The sequence below is a fragment of the Oncorhynchus gorbuscha genome, linkage group LG12 (assembly GCF_021184085.1).
Source record: "Oncorhynchus gorbuscha isolate QuinsamMale2020 ecotype Even-year linkage group LG12, OgorEven_v1.0, whole genome shotgun sequence".
NCBI lineage: Eukaryota > Metazoa > Chordata > Actinopteri > Salmoniformes > Salmonidae > Oncorhynchus > Oncorhynchus gorbuscha.
The window spans coordinates 56,022,740-56,042,305 of NC_060184.1; the positions used below are offsets into that span (position 1 = coordinate 56,022,740).

General features: G+C 52.2%; 1 protein-coding gene across 2 annotated transcripts in view; it reads left to right on the forward strand.

The window, feature by feature from the left end:
• Positions 1–19,566, forward strand: part of mpp7a (MAGUK p55 scaffold protein 7a) — a 288,163-nt gene that overhangs the window by 202,084 nt on the left and 66,513 nt on the right. The window contains exons 13-15 of one of the 2 annotated variants that reach the window (XM_046292386.1): positions 15,635–15,655; positions 17,176–17,202; positions 18,258–18,311. The exons of the other annotated variant lie outside the window; for it this stretch is intronic. Coding sequence (XP_046148342.1) covers positions 15,635–15,655; positions 17,176–17,202; positions 18,258–18,311 — 102 coding nt within the window. The remainder of the gene's footprint in view (positions 1–15,634; positions 15,656–17,175; positions 17,203–18,257; positions 18,312–19,566) is intronic. 2 annotated transcript variants of the gene reach the window in all.

Sequence of the window (19,566 nt, forward strand, 5' to 3'; positions counted from 1 at the left end):
AGCAGCAGTGGTAGTAGTAGCAGCAGCAGTAGTAGTAGTAGTAGTAGCAGCAGCAGTAGTAGTAGTAGTAGTAGCAGTAGCAGTAGTAGTAGTAGTAGCAGTAGTACAGTAGCAGTAGCAGCAGTAGTAGTAGCAGCAGTAGTAGTAGCAGCAGTAGTAGTAGCAAGTAGTAGCAGCAGTAGTAGTAATAGTAGCAGCAGTAGTAGTAGTAGTAGCAGCAGTGGTAGTAGTAGCAGCAGCGGTAGTAATAGTAGCAGCAGCGGTAGTAATAGTAGCAGCAGCGGTAGTAGTAGTAATATTAGCAGCAGTGGTAGTAGTAGCGGCAGTTGTAGTAGTAGTGGTAGTAATAATAGTAGCAGTGGTAGTAGTGGTAGTAGTAGTAGTAGTAGTAGCAGTAATAGCAGAAGCAGTAGCAGTAGTGGCAGTTGTAGTAGTGGTAGCATCGGTTGTAGTAGCAGCAGCGGTAGCAGCAGCAGTAGAATTTAATGCCTGTGTGTATGGTAAATACTTTGCGGCCAATACGGTGTGATGACTAGAATATACACACATGTGTTGAGTAGGAAGTCCCAGACCACAGTTTCAGGCGGTGTCCCAAATGTCACCCAATGCTCTGTGGGCTCTGGTCAAAAGAGAGAAGAGGGAGCAGAAAATGTGTGTGACCCTGTGGACTGTCGGGTCTGGATGAGGAGAGAATGGAGGGAGAGTGAGTTTCTTTCGTTTAGACCAAGCTCTTGTTCAGACAGGCCTGTTTGTCTGCAACCTTATAGTCATAAAGCATTATCTATTTGAAAGATACCAAAGAGACTGCTGTTACAGAGGGAGGTATGTGTGCGTGTGCGTCTGGCATCCCTCTGTGTGTGCGTGCGTCAATGCGTGTGTGTGTCGGGGTCCGGGGGCCTCAGTGTTTCCAGCCCAGGAGCTAGCTCCATAGGAACAATATTGATCTTGGACTAAACAGGCCGGTCTAGCGTCACTTAACCGTGTCCGTTTACGCAGAACATTTACGCCTTATAAATATTCTCCATCTTATTCCAAGATGCACCCTATACTGGAATAATGTAGCTTAATGCCTTACCATTTAGTAATAAAAGGCTATAGGCCTTTAAGCAGGGCCAGGTTAAAGTCATTTCCCTAAATCTCAAGGTGGGTGACACAGTCTAGGCTGGTTTTGATACCCCTCCCTCCCTCTCTCTCCTCCCTCCATCGTTGCCTAACCCTTGCATCATCAAATCAAATCAAATGTATTTATATAGCCCTTCGTACATCAGCTGATATCTCAAAGTGCTGTACAGAAACCCAGCCTAAAACCCCAAACAGCAAGCAATGCAGGTGTAAAAGCACGGTGGCTAGGAAAAACTCCCTAGAAAGGCCAAAACCTAGGAAGAAACCTAGAGAGGAACCAGGCTATGTGGGGTGGCCAGTCCTCTTCTGGCTGTGCCGGGTGGAGATTATAACAGAACATGGCCAAAATGTTCATAAATGACCAGCATTGTCGAATAATAATAAGGCAGAACAGTTGAAACTGGAGCAGCAGCACGGTCAGGTGGACTGGGGACAGCAAGGAGTCATCATGTCAGGTAGTCCTGGGGCATGGTCCTAGGGCTCAGGTCCGCCGAGAGAGAGAAAGAAAGAGAGAATTAGAGAGGGCATATGTGGGGTGGCCAGTCCTCTTCTGGCTGTGCCGGGTAGAGATTATAACAGAACATGGCCAAGATGTTCAAATGTTCATAAATGACCAGCATGGTCGAATAATAATAAGGCAGAACAGTTGAAACTGGAGCAGCAGCACGGCCAGGTGGACTGGGGACAGCAAGGAGTCATCATGTCAGGTAGTCCTGGGGCATGGTCCTAGGGCTCAGTTCCTCCGAGAGAGAGAAAGAAAGAGAGAAGGGGAGAATTAGAGAACGCACACTTAGATTCACACAGGACACCGAATAGGACAGGAGAAGTACTCCAGATATAACAAACTGACCCTAGCCCCCCGACACGTAAACTACTGCAGCATAAATACTGGAGGCTGAGACAGGAGGGGACAGGAGACACTGTGGCCCCATCCGAGGACACCCCCGGACAGGGCCAAACAGGAAGGATATAACCCCACCCACTTTGCCAAAGCACAGCCCCCACACCACTAGAGGGATATCTTCAACCACCAACTTACCATCCTGAGACAAGGCTGAGTATAGCCCACAAAGATCTCTGCCACGGCACAACCCAAGGGGGGGGGGGGCAACCCAGACAGGATGACCACATCAGTGAATCAACCCACTCAACGCACCCCTTTCAGGGACAGCATGAGAGAGCCCCAGTAAGCCAGTGACTCAGCCCCTGTAATAGGGTTAGAGGCAGAGAATCCCAGTGGAAAGAGGGGAACCGGCCAGGCAGAGATAGCAAGGGAGGTTCGTTGCTCCAGAGCCTTTCCGTTCACCTTCCCGCTCCTGGGCCAGACTACACTCAATCATATGACCCACTGAAGAGATGAGTCTTTAGTAAAGACTTAAAGGTTGAGACAGAGTTTGTGTCTCTGACATGGGTAGGCATACCATCCCATAAGAATGGAGCTCTATAGGAGAAAGCCCTGCCTCCAGCTGTTTGCTTAGAAATTCTAGGGACAATTAGGAGGCCTGCGTCTTGTGACCGTAGCGTACGTGTAGGTATGTACGGCAGGACTAAATCAGAGAGATAGGTAGGAGCAAGCCCATGTAATGCTTTGTAGGATAGCAGTAAAACCTTGAAATCAGCCCTTGCTTTGACAGGAAGCCAGTGTAGAGAGGCTAGCACTGGACTAATATGATCAAATTTTCGGGTTCTAGTCAGGATTCTAGCAGCCGTATTTAGCACTAACTGAAGTTTATTTAGTGCTTTATCCGGGTAGCCGGAAAGTCGAACATTGCAGTAGTCTAACCTAGAAGTGACAAAAGCATGGAATAATTTTTCTGCATCATTTTTGGACAGAAAGTTTCTGATTTTTGCAATGTTACGTAGATTGAAAAAAGCTGTCCTTGAAATGGTCTTGATATGTTCTTCAAAAGAGAGATCAGGGTCCAGAGTAACGCCGAGGTCCTTCACAGTTTTATTTGAGTCGACTGTACAACCATTAAGATTAATTGTCAGATTCAACAGAAGATTTCTTTGTTTCTTGGGACCTAGCACAAGCATCTCTGTTTTGTCCGAGTTTAAAAGTAGAAAGTTTGCAGCCATCCACTTCCTTATGTCTGAAACACATGCTTCTAGCAAGGGCAATTTTGGGGCTTCACCATGTTTCATTGAAATGTACAGCTGTGTGTCATCCGCATAGCAGTGAAAGTTAACATTATGTTTTCGAATAACATCCCCAAGAGGTAAAATATAAAGTGAAAACAATAGTGGTCCTAAAACCGAACCTTGAGGAACACCGAAATTTACAGTTGATTTGTCAGAGGACAAACCATTCACAGAGACAAACTGATATCTTTCCGACAGATAAGATCTAAATCAGGGCAGAACTTGTCCGTGTACCAATTTGGGTTTCCAATCTCTCCAAAAGAATGTGGTGATCGATGGTATCAAAAGCAGCACTAAGGTCTAGGAGCACGAGGACAGATGCAGAGCCTCGGTCCGATGCCATTAAAATGACATTTACCACCTTCACAAGTGCCGTCTCAGTGCTATGATGGGGTCTAAAACCAGACTGAAGTGAGTTGCTGCGCAACAGCCTTCTCTAAAATTTTCGAGAGGAATGGAAGATTCGATATAGGCCGATAGTTTTTTATATTTTCTGGGTCAAGGTTTGGCTTTTTCAAGAGAGGCTTTATTACTGCCACTTTTAGTGAGTTTGGTACACATCCGGTGGATAGAGAGCTGTTTATTATGTTCAACAAAGGAGGGCCAAGCACAGGAAGCAGCTCTTTCAGTAGTTTAGTTGGAATCGGGTCCAGTATGCAGCTTGAAGGTTTAGAGGCCATGATTATTTTCATCATTGTGTCAAGAGATATAGTACTAAAACACTTGAGCGTCTCTCTTGATCCTAGGTCCTGGCAGAGTTGTGCAGACTCAGGACAACTGAGCTTTGAAGGAACACGCAGATTTAAAGAGTAGTCCGTAATTTGCTTTCTAATAATCATAATCATGTCCCTCTGGCTCTCATCCAGTCTGCTCTCCTCGACTTATCCTCTCCTCCTATTCTCTATTCCACCCACCCATCCTCATCTCTACCCCTCCTCTTTGAAAGAGCCCTGACAGCTTCCTCAGCACGTCTCTCCATACATTATTATAGCACGTCTCTCCATACGTTATTATAGCACGTCTCTCCATACGTTATTATAGCACGTCTCCATACGTTATTATAGCACGTCTCTCCATACATTATTATAGCACGTCTCTCCATACGTTATTATAGCACGTCTCTCCATACGTTATTATAGCACGTCTCCATACGTTATTATAGCACGCCTCTCCATACGTTATTATAGCACGTCTCCATACGTTATTATAGCACGTCTCTCCATACGTTATTATAGCACGTCTCCATACGTTATTATAGCACGTCTCTCCATACGTTATTATAGCACGTCTCTCCATACGTTATTATAGCACGTCTCTCCATACGTTATTATAGCACGCCTCTCCATACGTTATTATAGCACGTCTCCATACATTATTATAGCACGTCTCTCCATACGTTATTATAGCACGTCTCCATACGTTATTATAGCACGTCTCTCCATACGTTATTATAGCACGTCTCTCCATACGTTATTATAGCACGTCTCTCCATACGTTATTATAGCACGTCTCTCCATACGTTATTATAGCACGTCTCTCCATACGTTATTATAGCACGCCTCTCCATACGTTATTATAGCACGTCTCTCCATACGTTATTATAGCACGTCTCCATACGTTATTATAGCACGTCTCCATACGTTATTATAGCACGTCTCTCCATACGTTATTATAGCACGTCTCTCCCAGCACGTCTCCATACGTTATTATAGCACGTCTCTCCATACGTTATTATAGCACGTCTCTCCATACGTTATTATAGCACGCCTCTCCATAAGTTATTATAGCACGCCTCTCCATACGTTATTATAGCACGTCTCTCCATACGTTATTATAGCACGTTATTATAGCACGTCTCCATACGTTATTATAGCACGTCTCTCCATACGTTATTATAGCACGTCTCTCCATACGTTATTATAGCACGTCTCTCCATACGTTATTATAGCACGTCTCCACGTTATTATAGCACTCTCCATACGTTATTATAGCACGTCTCTCCATACGTTATTATAGCACGTCTCTCCATACGTTATTATAGCACGTCTCTCCATAGCACGTTATTATAGCACGTCTCTCCATACGTTATTATAGCACGTCTCCATATGTTATTATAGCACGTCTCCATATGTTATTATAGCACGTCTCTCCATACGTTATTATAGCACGTCTCCATACGTTATTATAGCACGTCTCTCCATACGTTATTATAGCACGTCTCTCCATACGTTATTATAGCACGCCTCTCCATACGTTATTATAGCACGCCTCTCCATACGTTATTATAGCACGCCTCTCCATACGTTATTATAGCACGTCTCTCCATACGTTATTATAGCACGTCTCTCCATACGTTATTATAGCACGCCTCTCCATACGTTATTATAGCACGTCTCTCCATACGTTATTATAGCACGTCTCTCCATACGTTATTATAGCACGTCTCTCCATACGTTATTATAGCACGTCTCTCCATACGTTATTATAGCACGTCTCTCCATACGTTATTATAGCACGCCTCTCCATACGTTATTATAGCACGCTTCTCCATACGTTTGACATGCAATCAGTCCACTGTCTGATTGTACAGTAGTTAGGAGCACTAGCCTAGCTGCCAAACATGTGGGTGTACTTATAGCTCATCTTGAGGCCTACTTTTTCTCTCTCTCCCTCCACAGGTTACTGTTGCCTCACCCAACACACACTCTTCCTCTCCAACTGCTGAAAGATTTAACCACTCTTAAACAGTGCCCCAGATTCTTCTAAGTGCTTCTGGACCTGGCCTTCCCTCAATTTATACAACTATTTCAAGTGTCAACTGAAATGCTCACAGACGAAGCAGGACAAACAAAGTTGAATTCAGTTTAATTTCAGCAGTGGAAGTTAACTCCATTATCTCCACCCTTGATGATGTATTTTGAATGTATAATTTTCCCTCTGAATTATTATCCTTCAACATCAGAACAACTTATAACACAGCAGTGTTATGGTGTGTTAGTTATTAATCTCTGTGTATACATTTCCAGATATACGTTTATACGAAAATCCAATGTAAAACTCAATCATTTACAGATTATAGAGAGAGCAGAGGCCCTAATGTGGACCAGCTTCGTTACCGGCAGTTACAGCCTGACTGTAAACAATCTGTCTAACCGCCGTTGTTCCAATCTCCGTCGTTCCGACGTATGAAAACGATCTAATTTCATGTCATCTGGAAAATTCCACCCGGTCCGGGCTCATCCTGGCCATAAAAACGTTGAGTTTGTTCAAGGGAAGGAGGAGTGAAGACCATCTCCATCTGTGGTTGCATCCCAAATTGCACCCTATTCCCTATGGGCCCTGGTCAAATGTAGTGCACTATATAGGGAGTAGGGTACAATTTTGGATGTAGCCTGTGTGTTGGCCCACCAGGCAGCAGAGTGACATTAGCCAATAACTCTTCACCATTCAGAGGGTGTTGACTGGAGGTCATTCCACAGCTTCTTTACTGGTAAGGAGATAGCTGAGAGATGGGCCTTGCTGCCAGGAGGGAGATGGCAAGAGGGGTAGACGGACGGAGGGAGAGGGGTAGACGGACGGAGGGAGAGGGGTAGACGGACGGAGGGAGAGGGGTAGACGGACGGAGGGAGAGGGGTGGACGGACGGAGGGAGAGGGGCGGACGGACGGAGGGAGAGGGGCGGACGGACGGAGGGAGAGGGGCGGACGGACGGAGGGAGAGGGGCGGACGGACGGAGGGAGAGGGGCGGACGGACGGAGGGAGAGGGGCGGACGGACGGAGGGAGGGGCGGACGGACGGAGGGAGAGGGGCGGACGGACGGAGGGAGAGGGGCGGACGGACGGAGGGAGAGGGGCGGACGGACGGACGGACGGACGGAGGGAGAGGGACAGGGGCGGACGGACGGACGGACGGACGGAGAGGGGCGGACGGAGGGAGGGAGAGGGGCGGACGGAGGGAGGGAGAGGGGCGGACGGAGGGAGGGAGAGGGGCGGACGGAGGGAGGGAGAGGGGCGGACGGAGGGAGGGAGAGGGGCGGACGGAGGGAGGGAGAGGGGCGGACGGAGGGAGGGAGAGGGGCGGACGGAGGGAGGGAGAGGGGCGGACGGACGGAGGGAGAGGGACGGACGGACGGAGGGAGAGGGACGGACGGAGAGGGACGGACGGACGGAGGGAGGGAGAGGGGTGGACGGACGGACGGAGGGAGGGAGAGGGGCGGACGGACGGAGGGAGAGGGACGGACGGACGGAGGGAGAGGGACGGACGGAGAGGGACGGACGGACGGAGGGAGGGAGAGGGGTGGACGGACGGACGGAGGGAGGGAGAGGGGTGGACGGACGGACGGAGGGAGGGAGGGAGAGAGAGGGGTGGACGGACGGACGGAGGGAGGGAGAGGGGTGGACGGACGGACGGAGGGAGGGAGAGGGGTGGACGGACGGACGGGGGAAGGAGGGAGAGGGGTGGACGGACGGACGGGGAAGGAGGGAGAGGGGTGGACGGACGGACGGGGGAAGGAGGGAGAGGGGTGGACGGACAGAGGGAGGGAGGGAGAGGGGTGGACGGACGGAGGGAGGGAGAGGGGTGGACGGACGGACGGAGGGAGGGAGAGGGGTGGACGGAGGGAGGGAGAGGGGTGGACGGAGGGAGGGAGGGAGAGGGGTGGACGGACGGACGGAGGGAGGGAGGGAGAGGGGTGGACGGACGGAGGGAGGGAGGGAGAGGGGTGGACGGACGGAGGGAGGGAGGGAGGGAGAGGGGTGGACGGACGGACGGACGGAGGGAGGGAGGGAGAGGGGTGGACGGACGGAGGGAGGGAGGGAGGGAGAGGGGCGGACGGAGGGAGGGAGGGAGGGAGAGGGGCGGACGGACGGAGGGAGAGGGGCGGACGGACGGAGGGAGAGGGGCGGACGGACGGAGGGAGAGGGGCGGACGGACGGACGGACGGACGGAGGGAGAGGGACAGGGGCGGACGGACGGACGGACGGACGGACGGAGGGAGAGGGACAGGGGTGGACGGACGGACGGAGGGAGGGAGAGGGGTGGACGGAGGGAGGGAGAGGGGCGGACGGAGGGAGGGAGAGGGGTGGACGGACGGAGGGAGGGAGAGGGGTAGACTGACGGAGGGAGAGGGGACGGACGGACGGACGGACGGAGGGAGGGAGGGGGTAGACGGAGGGAGGGAGGGAGGGAGGGAGAGGGGTAGACGGAGGGAGGGAGAGGGGTAGACTGACGGATGGAGGGAGAGGGGTAGACTGACGGAGGGAGGGAGAGGGGTAGACTGACGGAGGGAGGGAGAGGGGTAGACTGACGGAGGGAGGGAGAGGGGTAGACGGAGGGAGGGAGAGGGGAGGGAGAGGGGACGGACGGACGGAGGGAGAGGGGACGGACGGACGGACGGAGGGAGGGAGGGAGGGGGTAGACGGAGGGAGGGAGGGAGGGAGGGAGAGGGGTAGACGGAGGGAGGGAGAGGGGTAGACTGACGGAGGGAGGGAGAGGGGTAGACTGACGGAGGGAGGGAGAGGGGTAGACTGACGGAGGGAGGGAGAGGGGTAGACGGACTGAGGGAGAGGGGTAGACGGACTGAGGGAGAGGGGTAGACTGACGGAGGGAGAGGGGTGGACGGACGGAGCGAGGGAGGTAGACGGACGGAGCGAGGGAGGTAGACGGACGGAGGGAGGGAGGTAGACGGACGGAGGGAGGAGGTAGACGGACGGAGGGAGAGGGGTAGACGGACGGAGGGAGAGGGGTAGACGGACGGAGGGAGAGGGGTAGACGGACGGAGGGAGAGGGGTAGACGGACGGAGGGAGGGAGGGGGGACGGACGGGCGGGAGGGAGGGAGGGAGAGGGGTAGACGGACGGAGGGGTAGACGGAGGGAGGGAGGGGGTAGACGGACGGAGGGAGGGAGGGGGTAGAAGGACGGAGGGAGGGAGGGGGTAGAAGGACGGAGGGAGGGAGGGGGGTAGACTGACGGAGGGGGAGGGAGGGGGTAGACTGACGGAGGGAGGGAGGGGGTAGACTGACGGAGGGAGGGAGGGGGGTAGACTGACGGAGGGAGGGAGGGGGTAGACTGACGGAGGGAGGGAGGGGGTAGACTGACGGAGGGAGGGGGTAGACTGACGGAGGGAGGGGGTAGACTGACGGAGGGAGGGGGTAGACGGACGGAGGGAGGGAGGGGGTAGACTGACTGAGGGAGGGGTAGACAGACGGAGGGAGGGAGGGAGGGGGTAGACGGACGGAGGGAGAGGGGTAGACGGACGGAGGGAGGGAGGGAGGGGGTAGACGGACGGAGGGAGGGAGAGGGGTAGACGGACGGAGGGAGGGGGTAGACGGACGGAGGGAGGGAGAGGGGTAGACGGACGGAGGGAGGGAGAGGGGTAGACGGACGGAGGGAGGGAGAGGGGTGGACGGACGGAGGGAGAGGGGTGGACGGACGGAGGGAGAGGGGTGGACGGACGGAGGGAGAGGGGTGGACGGACGGAGGGAGAGGGGACGGACGGACGGACGGGGCGGGAGGGAGAGGGGACGGACGGACGGTGGGAGGGAGGGAGGGAGGGGGTGGACGGACGGACGGCGGGAGGGAGGGAGGGATGGAGGGGGTGGACGGACGGCGGGAGGGAGGGAGGGATGGAGGGGGTGGACGGACGGCGGGAGGGAGGGAGGCGGGTGGACGGAGGGAGGGAGGGGTTAGAAGGACGTAGGGGAGGGAGGGAGGGAGGGGGAAGACGGACGGAGGGAGGGGGTAGACGGACGGAGGGAGGGATGGACGGACGGAGGGAGGGAGGGAGGGAGGGAGGGAGGGGGGAGGGATGGACGGACGGAGGGAGGGAGGGAGGGATGGACGGACGGAGGGAGGGAGGGAGGGAGGGAGGGAGGGAGAGGGGTGGACGGACGGAGGGAGGGAGGGAGAGGGGTAGTCGGACGGAGGGAGGGAGGGAGGGAGGGAGGGAGGGAGGGAGGGAGAGGGGTAGACGGACGGACGGAGGGAGGGAGAGGGGTAGACGGACGGAGGGAGGGAGGGAGAGGGGTAGACGGACGGAGGGAGGGAGGGAGAGGGGTAGACGGACGGAGGGAGGGAGAGGGGTAGACGGACGGAGGGAGGGAGAGGGGTAGACGGACGGAGGGAGGGAGGGAGGGAGGGAGAGGGGTAGACGGAGGGAGGGAGGGGAGGGAGAGGGGTAGACGGACGGAGGGAGGGAGGGAGAGGGGTAGACGGACGGAGGGAGGGAGAGGGGTAGATGGACGGAGGGAGGGAGGGAGGGAGAGGGGTGGACGGACGGACGGAGGGAGGGAGGGAGGGAGGGAGAGGGGTAGATGGACGGAGGGAGGCATTCTGACGGAGGGAAGGAGGGAGAGGGGTTGACGGAGGGAGGGAGAGGGGTAGACGGAGAGAGAGTGGTAGACGGACGGAGGGAAGGAGGGAGGGAGAGGGGTAGATGGACGGAGGGAGGGATACTGACGGGGAGAGAGGAAGAGCCGGGGAGGGACAAAGGTGGAGAGGGTGATGGAGAGACAGACAGAGATTGAGAGAGAGGAAGATTGACTGAGTGAGTGGCCAGGTAAAGAGTTTACTGCTCGAGGAGGACTGACCAGAGAAAGTTTTTTTTTTTAAAGTAGACTTCTGCAGTATAGGACAGTACTGAGCTGATGTCCCTGGCCCAGTTCCCTGGTCAAGCAGCTTCTGTGTTACAGCACTATGCAGCACAGTGCAGTCAGTGGCTGGTGATGATAATGATTAAAACTATCTCCATATGTCTGTGTCTCTTGGAGCACACAGCTCCTGCAGTACCATAGCATCAACCAACCCAGGCCTTCCCCTGTCAAAGCCCCCCCCCTTTCTAATCAAATACATTTTTATTTGTCACATACACATGGATAGCAGATGTTAATGCTAGTGTAGCGAAGTGCTTGTGCTTCTCGTTCCGACCTTGCAGTAATATCTAACACGTAATCTAACAATTCCCCAACAACTACCTCATACACACAAATCTAAAGGGGTGAATGAGAATATGTACATATAAATATATGGATGGCCGAGCAGCATAGGCAACATGCAATTGATGGTATAAAATACAGTATATACATGTGATATGGGTAATGTAAGATATGTAAACATTATTTAGTGGCATTGTATAAAGTGACTAGTGATCCATTTATTAAAGTTGTCAGTGATTGGGTAGGCAGCAGCCTCTCTGAATTAGTGATGGCTGTTTAGCAGTCTGATGTCCTTGAGATAGAAGCTGTTTTTCAGTCTCTCAGCCCCAGCTTTGATGCACCTGTACTGACCTAACCTTCTGGATGATAGCGGGGTGAACAGGCAGTGGCTCGGGTGGATGATGTCCTTCATGATCTTTTTGGCCTTCCTGTGACATCAAGGTGCTTTAGGTATCATGGAGGGCAGGTGGTTTGTTCCCGGTAATGCGTTGTGCAGACCTCACTACCCTATGGAGAGCTTGCGGTTGAGGGTGGTGCAGTTGCCGTACCAGGCGGTGATACAGCCCCGACAGGATGCTCTCGATTGTGTATCTGTAAAAGTTTGTCAGGGTTTTGGGTGACGAGCCAAATTTATTTAGCCTCCTGAGGTTGAAGGGGCGCTGTTGAGTCTCCACCACACTGTCTGTGTGGGTGGACCATTTCAGTGTCTGATGTGTACGCCGAGGAACTGAAAACTTTCCACCTTCTCCACTACTGTCTCGTTGATGTGGATAGGGGGAGGGGGGTGCTCCCTCTGCTGTTTCCTGAAGTCCACGATCACCTCCTTTGTTTTGTTGACATTGAGTGAGAGGTTGTTTTCCCGACACCACACTCAGAGTGCCCTCACTTCCTCTCTGTAGGCTGTCTCGTCGTTGTTGGTAATCAAGCCCACTACTGTGTCGTCTGCAAACTTGATAATTGAGTTGGAGGCGTGCATGGCCACGCAGTCGTGGGTGAACAGGGAGTATACCAGGGGGCTGAGCATATGCACCCTTGTGGGGCCCCAGTGTTGAGGGTCAGCGAAGTGGAGATGATGTTTCCTACCTTCACCACCTAGGGGTGACCCGTCAGAAAGTCCAGGACCCAATTACACAGGACGGGGTCGAGACCCAGGGCCTCCAGCTTGATAATGAGCTTGGAGGGTACTATAGTGTTGAATGTTGTGCTGTAGTCAATGAACAGCATTCTTACATAGGTATTCCTTTTCACCACATGGGATTGGGCAGTGTGATGGCGATTGCATCGTCTGTGGACCTGTTGGGGCGGTATGCAAACTGAAGTGGGTCTATGGTGTCAGGTAGGGTGGAGGTGATATGGTCCTTGACTAGTCTCTCAAAGCACTTCATGATGACAGAAGTGAGTGCTACGGGGCGGTAAGTCTTTTAGTTCAGTTGTCTTTGCTTTCTTGGGTACAGGAACAATGGTAGCCATCTTGAAGCATGTGGGGACAACAGACTGGGATAGGGAGTGATTGAATATGTCCGTAAACACACCAGCCAGCTGGTCTGCGCATGCTCTGAGGATGCGGCTGTGGATGCCATCTGGGCCAGCAGTCTTGCGAGGTTTAACGTGTTTAACTGTTTTACTCACGTCAGCCACGGAGAGGGGAGGGGCAGTCCTTGTTAGCAGGCAACGACGGTGGCACTGTTTAGTTTGTCTGGAAGCAAGATGTCGGTGTCTGTGACATTGCTGGTTTTATTTTTTTAGTCTGTGGTTTCCTGTAGACCCTGCCACATACGTCTTGTATCTGAGCCGTTGAATTGCGACTCCACCTTGTCCCTGTACTGGCATTTCGCTTGTTTGATTGCCTTGCAGAGGGAATAACTACACTGTTTGTATTCAGACATATTCACAGACCTCTTTGGTTAAATGCTATGGATCGTGCTTTCAGTTTTGCGCCATCTATCCACAGTTTCTGCTTAGGGTAGGTTTTAATAGTCACAGTGGGAACAACATCAAAGGCAACCTTTGCTCAAATTTTGTCTACCTTGTTTTCAAGAGACTGGGCATTGGCTAGTAGTATAGGAGTGGTGGGCGATGTGCATGTCTACGGAGCCTGCCCAGGTCTGCTCCTTCTGCGGCGCTGTTGTTTTGGGTCGGCTTTAGGGTTTAGATCTATTGTCCTGGGTGGTGGTCCAAACAGAGGATCCGCTTCGGGAAAGTCATATTCCTGGTCGTAATGTTGGTGAGTTGACGTTGCTCTTATATCCAATAGTTCCTCCCAACTGTATGTAATAAGACTTAAGATTTCCTGGGGTGACAGTGTAATAATAATACATAAAAAAACGAAATACTGCATAGTTTCCTAAGGACTCAAAGCGAGGCGACCATCTCTGTCGGCCCCCTCAGACACAAGATCCAGCCCCAGGGACACCAGAGAGGCTAGATTTGAGGCAATGTCCCCTCTCCCCTTTTTATTTATCCCTCAATCTATCCCTCTTTCCCCCCTCCATCTCACCCCTATGTCACCTTTCTGGTGAGGTTTCCTTGGTTGAGCTCTGTGACGTGATACCAATCCTCTCTCTCTGTGTTTCGCTCTGGCTTCGTGGGGAGCCATGAGGCATCCAGTTGCAGTCTGACTGCACTGTGAGAGCTGTAGCCACAGGCAGGGTAGGCGGCCATGACGGCTCGGTGTGTCTCCGTAGAGAGCCATGAAGCGTCCAGTTGCAGTCTGACTGCACTGTAAGAGCTGCAGCCACAGGCAGGGTAGGCGGCCATGACGGCTCGGTGTGTCCCCGTAGAGAGCCGTGAGGTGTCCATTGACAATCTGCCTACACTGTAAGAGCTGAAACCACAGGCAGCGTGGGCGGCCATGATGGCTCGACTCCCGAGTAAATGATAGGCTCCACTGTCACTACAGGCCCCGGCGCGTAACGACAATACCAGCACTACTTACTCACTCTCTCGTCTCTCTAGAGTAGACACACTACTGCTCTCAAGATGTAGGTCTGGAGAACCAAAATGTCAAAGTCTCTTAAGAACGAAAACTTGAAGAACTTGGCCGGCTAGCGCTGTCTCACTAGTCGTTACCATACTTTTAGCTCTCCCGCTGATTTTCCCTGTGGATTCTTCATCCTGCGCGCTGTTATCGCATGGTTTTCCATCAGGCGAGGAATGCAGAGGAAGAAATAGTTGATTCTAAACTATTGCTCTAACTTTCCCCATCGGGTGCAGATAGCCTGGAGATGAAAGCGGAGTACCAGTGGAAGGACTTCAGTTATACTTGAAGGTCGATAGATATCACTGTCACGCACGTTCTCTACTTCCCTCACATATCCTCTCCCTCTTTTTGTCCTCCCCCTTTCACCCTTTCCTGTCTCTCGTTTACACACTCTTCCTCTCTCTCCCTCCTTCCCTCTTTCTCAGCCACTTTCCTCTGATCTCTCTCTTTAGTCTCTTCATAAGCTGCTGTTACTTCAGATGTCACACTACAGTAGGAGGAGGCAGCATTGCTGTGACCACACACTAACATGTGAAACAAGTTGTCAGATAAAGGCTTTCAAATTCACATTACCCTCTCCCAGTCTCCCACTTCAAAACAATCTGTCACTGCAAGATGCTTTTAGCATGTATCATAACCTCCTAACCGCTGGTTTGAGAAAGAATAAATCATATTTCCCGTGATCATTCCTGACTATTGTTATGGCTAGCGATTTACCTTGTAGCGTGATGCAACATCTCCCAGTGCGCTCTGGGAGAAGTGGTCCGCTGTAAGGTAAGCTCGAGGATCTCATTGGTGCAGTCCTGTATGTTTGAATGTAACCCTTTTTGCTGGGATTGGGACCACATGACAGAAAGGAAGCTTTTTAAGTGGCTCCAAATGGGTCTGGGACGTGTGTTGACCTCCACTCTTCTTATAGTGGCCCATCTGCTCTGGTCAAAAGTACTGCACAATACGTAATGGGGTTCTATTTGGGACAGATCCCTCTTCTCTTCGTCACTGCTGGGCTGTGGCCTGACCAGACAGCTGTGTGGGGTAGCATGGGCCTGCATCTGCTTGGCATGTTGATGGGTTTAGTGATACTGCTACACATCAGGACAGTGTCTGTATCACTAGAGATAAACACTCTGTTCTGTGTCCCAAATGTCACACTATTCCCTATAATAGTGCACTATATAGGGAATATGTGGTTATGAGTTTGTCTGAACTCTCTAGATGATGTGCCTCAATGCCTATCAATGTAAAAAGCTTATTCCCAACTAATCAGAGGACAATGGATGCGTCCTAAATAGCAACCTGGTCAATAGTAGTGCACTAGGGGATAGGGTGCCATTTGGGATGCACCTCAATGTGTTCTTCCTGTGGTGACCTCACCGTGAATAACAGACAACATACACAGTGTATTTTATTAATGAAACATTTTAACCATTTTGTTTCCTTTGTTTCTTTGCTTTTCTAAGACGATACGGCAGTTGAGTTTGGTAGGTGTCTCGTCTCTTCTACTCTTCCCTCATCCCTTTTGCTTTCACATCTTTCTCCAACATTCACCTCTCTCTCCAACGTTCACCTCTCTCTCCAACGTTCACCTCTCTCTCCAACGTTCACCTCTCTCTCCAACGTTCACCTCTCTCTCCAACGTTCACCTCTCTCTCCAACGTTCACCTCTCTCTCCAACGTTCACCTCTCTCTCCAACGTTCACCTCTCTCTCCAACGTTCACCTCTCTCTCCAACGTTCACCTCTCTCTCCAACGTTCACCTCTCTCTCCAACGTTCACCTCTCTCTCCAACGTTCACCTCTCTCTCCAACGTTCACCTCTCTCTCCAACGTTCACCTCTCTCTCTCCAACGTTCACCTCTCTCTCTCCAACGTTCACCTCTCTCTCTCCAACGTTCACCTCTCTCTCTCCAACGTTCACCTCTCTCTCTCCAACGTTCACCTCTCTCTCTCCAACGTTCACCTCTCTCTCTCCAACGTTCACCTCTCTCTCTCCAACCTCACTCTCTCCAACGTTCACCTCTCTCTCTCCAACGTTCTCTCTCTCCTCTCTCTCTCTCCAACGTTCACCTCTCTCTCTCCAACGTTCACCTCTCTCTCTCCAACGTTCACCTCTCTCTCTCCAACGTTCACCTCTCTCTCTCTCCAACGTTCACCTCTCTCTCTCTCCAACGTTCACCTCTCTCTCTCTCCAACGTTCACCTCTCTCTCTCTCCAACGTTCACCTCTCTCTCTCTCTCCAACGTTCACCTCTCTCTCTCTCTCTCCAACGTTCACCTCTCTCTCTCTCTCTCCAACGTTCACCTCTCTCTCTCTCTCTCCAACGTTCACTCTCTCTCTCTCTCCAACGTTCACCTCTCTCTCTCTCCAACGTTCACCTCTCTCTCTCTCCAGCGTTCACCTCTCTCTCTCTCTCTCCAACGTTCACCTCTCTCTCTCTCTCTCCAACGTTCACCTCTCTCTCTCTCTCTCCAACGTTCACCTCTCTCTCTCTCTCTCCAATGTTCAGCTCTCTCTCTCTCTCTCTCTCTCCAACGTTCACCTCTCTCTCTCTCTCCAACGTTCACCTCTCTCTCTCTCTCTCTCCAACGTTCACCTCTCTCTCTCTCTCTCCAACGTTCACCTCTCTCTCTCTCTCTCCAACGTTCACTCTCTCTCTCTCTCTCCAACGTTCACCTCTCTCTCTCTCTCTCCAACGTTCACCTCTCTCTCTCTCTCTCCAACGTTCACCTCTCTCTCTCTCTCTCCAACGTTCAACTCTCTCTCTCTCTCTCTCCAACGTTCACCTCTCTCTCTCTCTCTCCAACGTTCACCTCTCTCTCTCTCTCCAACGTTCACCTCTCTCTCTCTCTCTCTCCAACGTTCACCTCTCTCTCTCTCTCTCTCCAACGTTCACCTCTCTCTCTCTCTCCAACGTTCACCTCTCTCTCTCTCTCTCCAACGTTCACCTCTCTCTCTCTCTCTCCAACGTTCACCTCTCTCTCTTTTATCTCTTGCTTTCGCAGCCCCCCTTGAAGCTGAGGAAATAGAAGGTACATAGTGCTTGTCAGTCTAACTGCTGCTCACCTATTAGACTGACTCATAGCAACATAGCAGCTCACTGGCTGGAGACCCAGCCAGCATCCCAACAATGAGTCCTGACATTCGCTGATCAGCCTTTTAACATTACATCACTGTGTATCTGTATCAGCATCCCAAATGGTCACCCTGTTCTCTATGTAGTGCATTATGGGCCCCAGTAAAAGTAGTGCACTACATAGGGAATAGGATGCCATTTGGGATGCAGATTGTGTTTTAGCATGTCAGGGATGAGGATAGCTCACCTCCTCTACCCTCATCTCCCGCTCCCCATATTCTACTGTTTGTGTTCGCCTGTCTTCTCATGTCTACCAAAACGGTTTTAAAGAGGAACATCGGGTGTCTCTGTCAATTTCTCTGTTAAATACTCCTGCTCCCTGGGAAAGGAGCTTAAGGTTATTGGCCTTTGCTGTGCCGAATCTTCCTCTTTCACTCACTAACTTATCACTTTCATTGAAACAGACATTATTTAACCGAGCTAGGGATAGAGGCTTATCCCTCCCTTCACACGCATAGCATAGTATGTGTCCCAAATGGCACCCCGTAGGGCTCACCTCAAAATAAGTTTACTATATTGGGAATAGGGTGCCATTTGGGATGCATGCATACTGTAGGTGCTTGTATCAACATAGCTTTATGCTATGTATGATGCTGTAGTAGTGCCATGACATCGCTAACCGCAGAACCAGGCTAGATCATGTACATAGTTCTGTGGGCCATCCATGATGTCTTGAATATGTGATGTACAAATGTATTACTGAAAATCTATCTTGATTAGCGAGAAAGGTGAAGTGTGGTCTCGTGGTGAGTGTTGGGGCTACCTGTGTTCGTGTCCATCTCCCTTCCCTCTGTGGTACCTGGCTGTGCTGTCACCTGGGTTCAGGTGTGTTCAGGTTCTGTGTAGATGGGTAGGCCTGCTAGTTCTTTTTGGGATCTGTGATGCCTGATGTCTAAACTCCTGTTCTTCTCTTCTGGCTACCATGCTGTTCTCTCTCGTCACCGACACCAGAGGATAACGGTTGGTTCTATGGCTCTGGTTTCTATTTAAGCGGATACCACGTAGGTGAGACATCACATGTCCCCTTCAGTCCTTTTCATAGATCTGTCCTTCGCCCTTGTCATACAGTCGCTCTTCCTACCACTGTCCCTCGCCCCCTGCCATACAGTAGCTGTTCCTGCCACTGTCCCTCGCCCCCTGCCATACAGTAGCTGTTCCTGCCACTGTCCCTCGCCCCCTGCCATACAGTAGCTGTTCCTGCCACTGTCCCCCGCCCCCTGCCATACAGTAGCTGTTCCTGCCACTGTCCCCCGCCCCCTGCCATACAGTAGCTGTTCCTGCCACTGTCCCCCGCCCCCTGCCATACAGTAGCTGTTCCTGCCACTGTCCCTCGCCCCCTGCCATACAGTAGCTGTTCCTGCCACTGTCCCCCGCCCCCTGCCATACAGTAGCTGTTCCTGCCACTGTCCCCCGCCCCCTGCCATACAGTAGCTGTTCCTGCCACTGTCCCTCGCCCCGTGCCATACAGTAGCTGTTCCTGTCACTGTCCCTCGCCCCCTGCCATACAGTAGCTGTTCCTGCCACTGTCCCCCGCCCCCTGCCATACAGTAGCTGTTCCTGCCACTGTCCCCTGCCCCCTGCCATACAGTAGCTGTTCCTGCCACTGTCCCCCGCCCCCTGCCATACAGTAGCTGTTCCTGCCACTGTCCCTCGCCCCCTGCCATACAGTAGCTGTTCCTGCCACTGTCCCTCGCCCCCTGCCATACAGTAGCTGTTCCTACCACTGTTATATGGATTCATTCGGGTTAAAGGGACAAGTTCTTTTCCATTCGTTGTTCTGAAGGTCCATTCAATTCTCTTCCCGTCAGGCCTGTTGATGTGGTCCTGCTTGCCGCCTCTTCTCTCTTTCTTTCCCCTTTTTCTCGGTCTCTGTGTGTGTGTCTCTCTTTCTCTCTCTCCTGTTGTTGATGTGGTCCTGCTAGGACTCACAGCAGCAATTACGACTTGTTCTGTTCTGGAACCATCCTCTGGATACTGGTTCTAATTCTCTTTGCAGAATTCAGAAACTCTTCCTCATCGTGTTGTTATTACCCCTGTCACTTTCCTGACAAATCAGAAGTTATAATCCCATCAGAGTACCACGGAGTGTCCTGGCTGAGTCTCTCAAACCTCTTCTTTCCCTGAGGAACTCTCTCTCTCTCTCTCTCCCCTCTCGCTCTTGCTCTCGCTCTCTCTCTCTCTGAGGAACTCTCTCGCTCTCTCTCTCTCTCTCCCCCCTCTCTCTCTGAGGAACTCTCTCGCTCTCTCTCTCTCTGAGGAA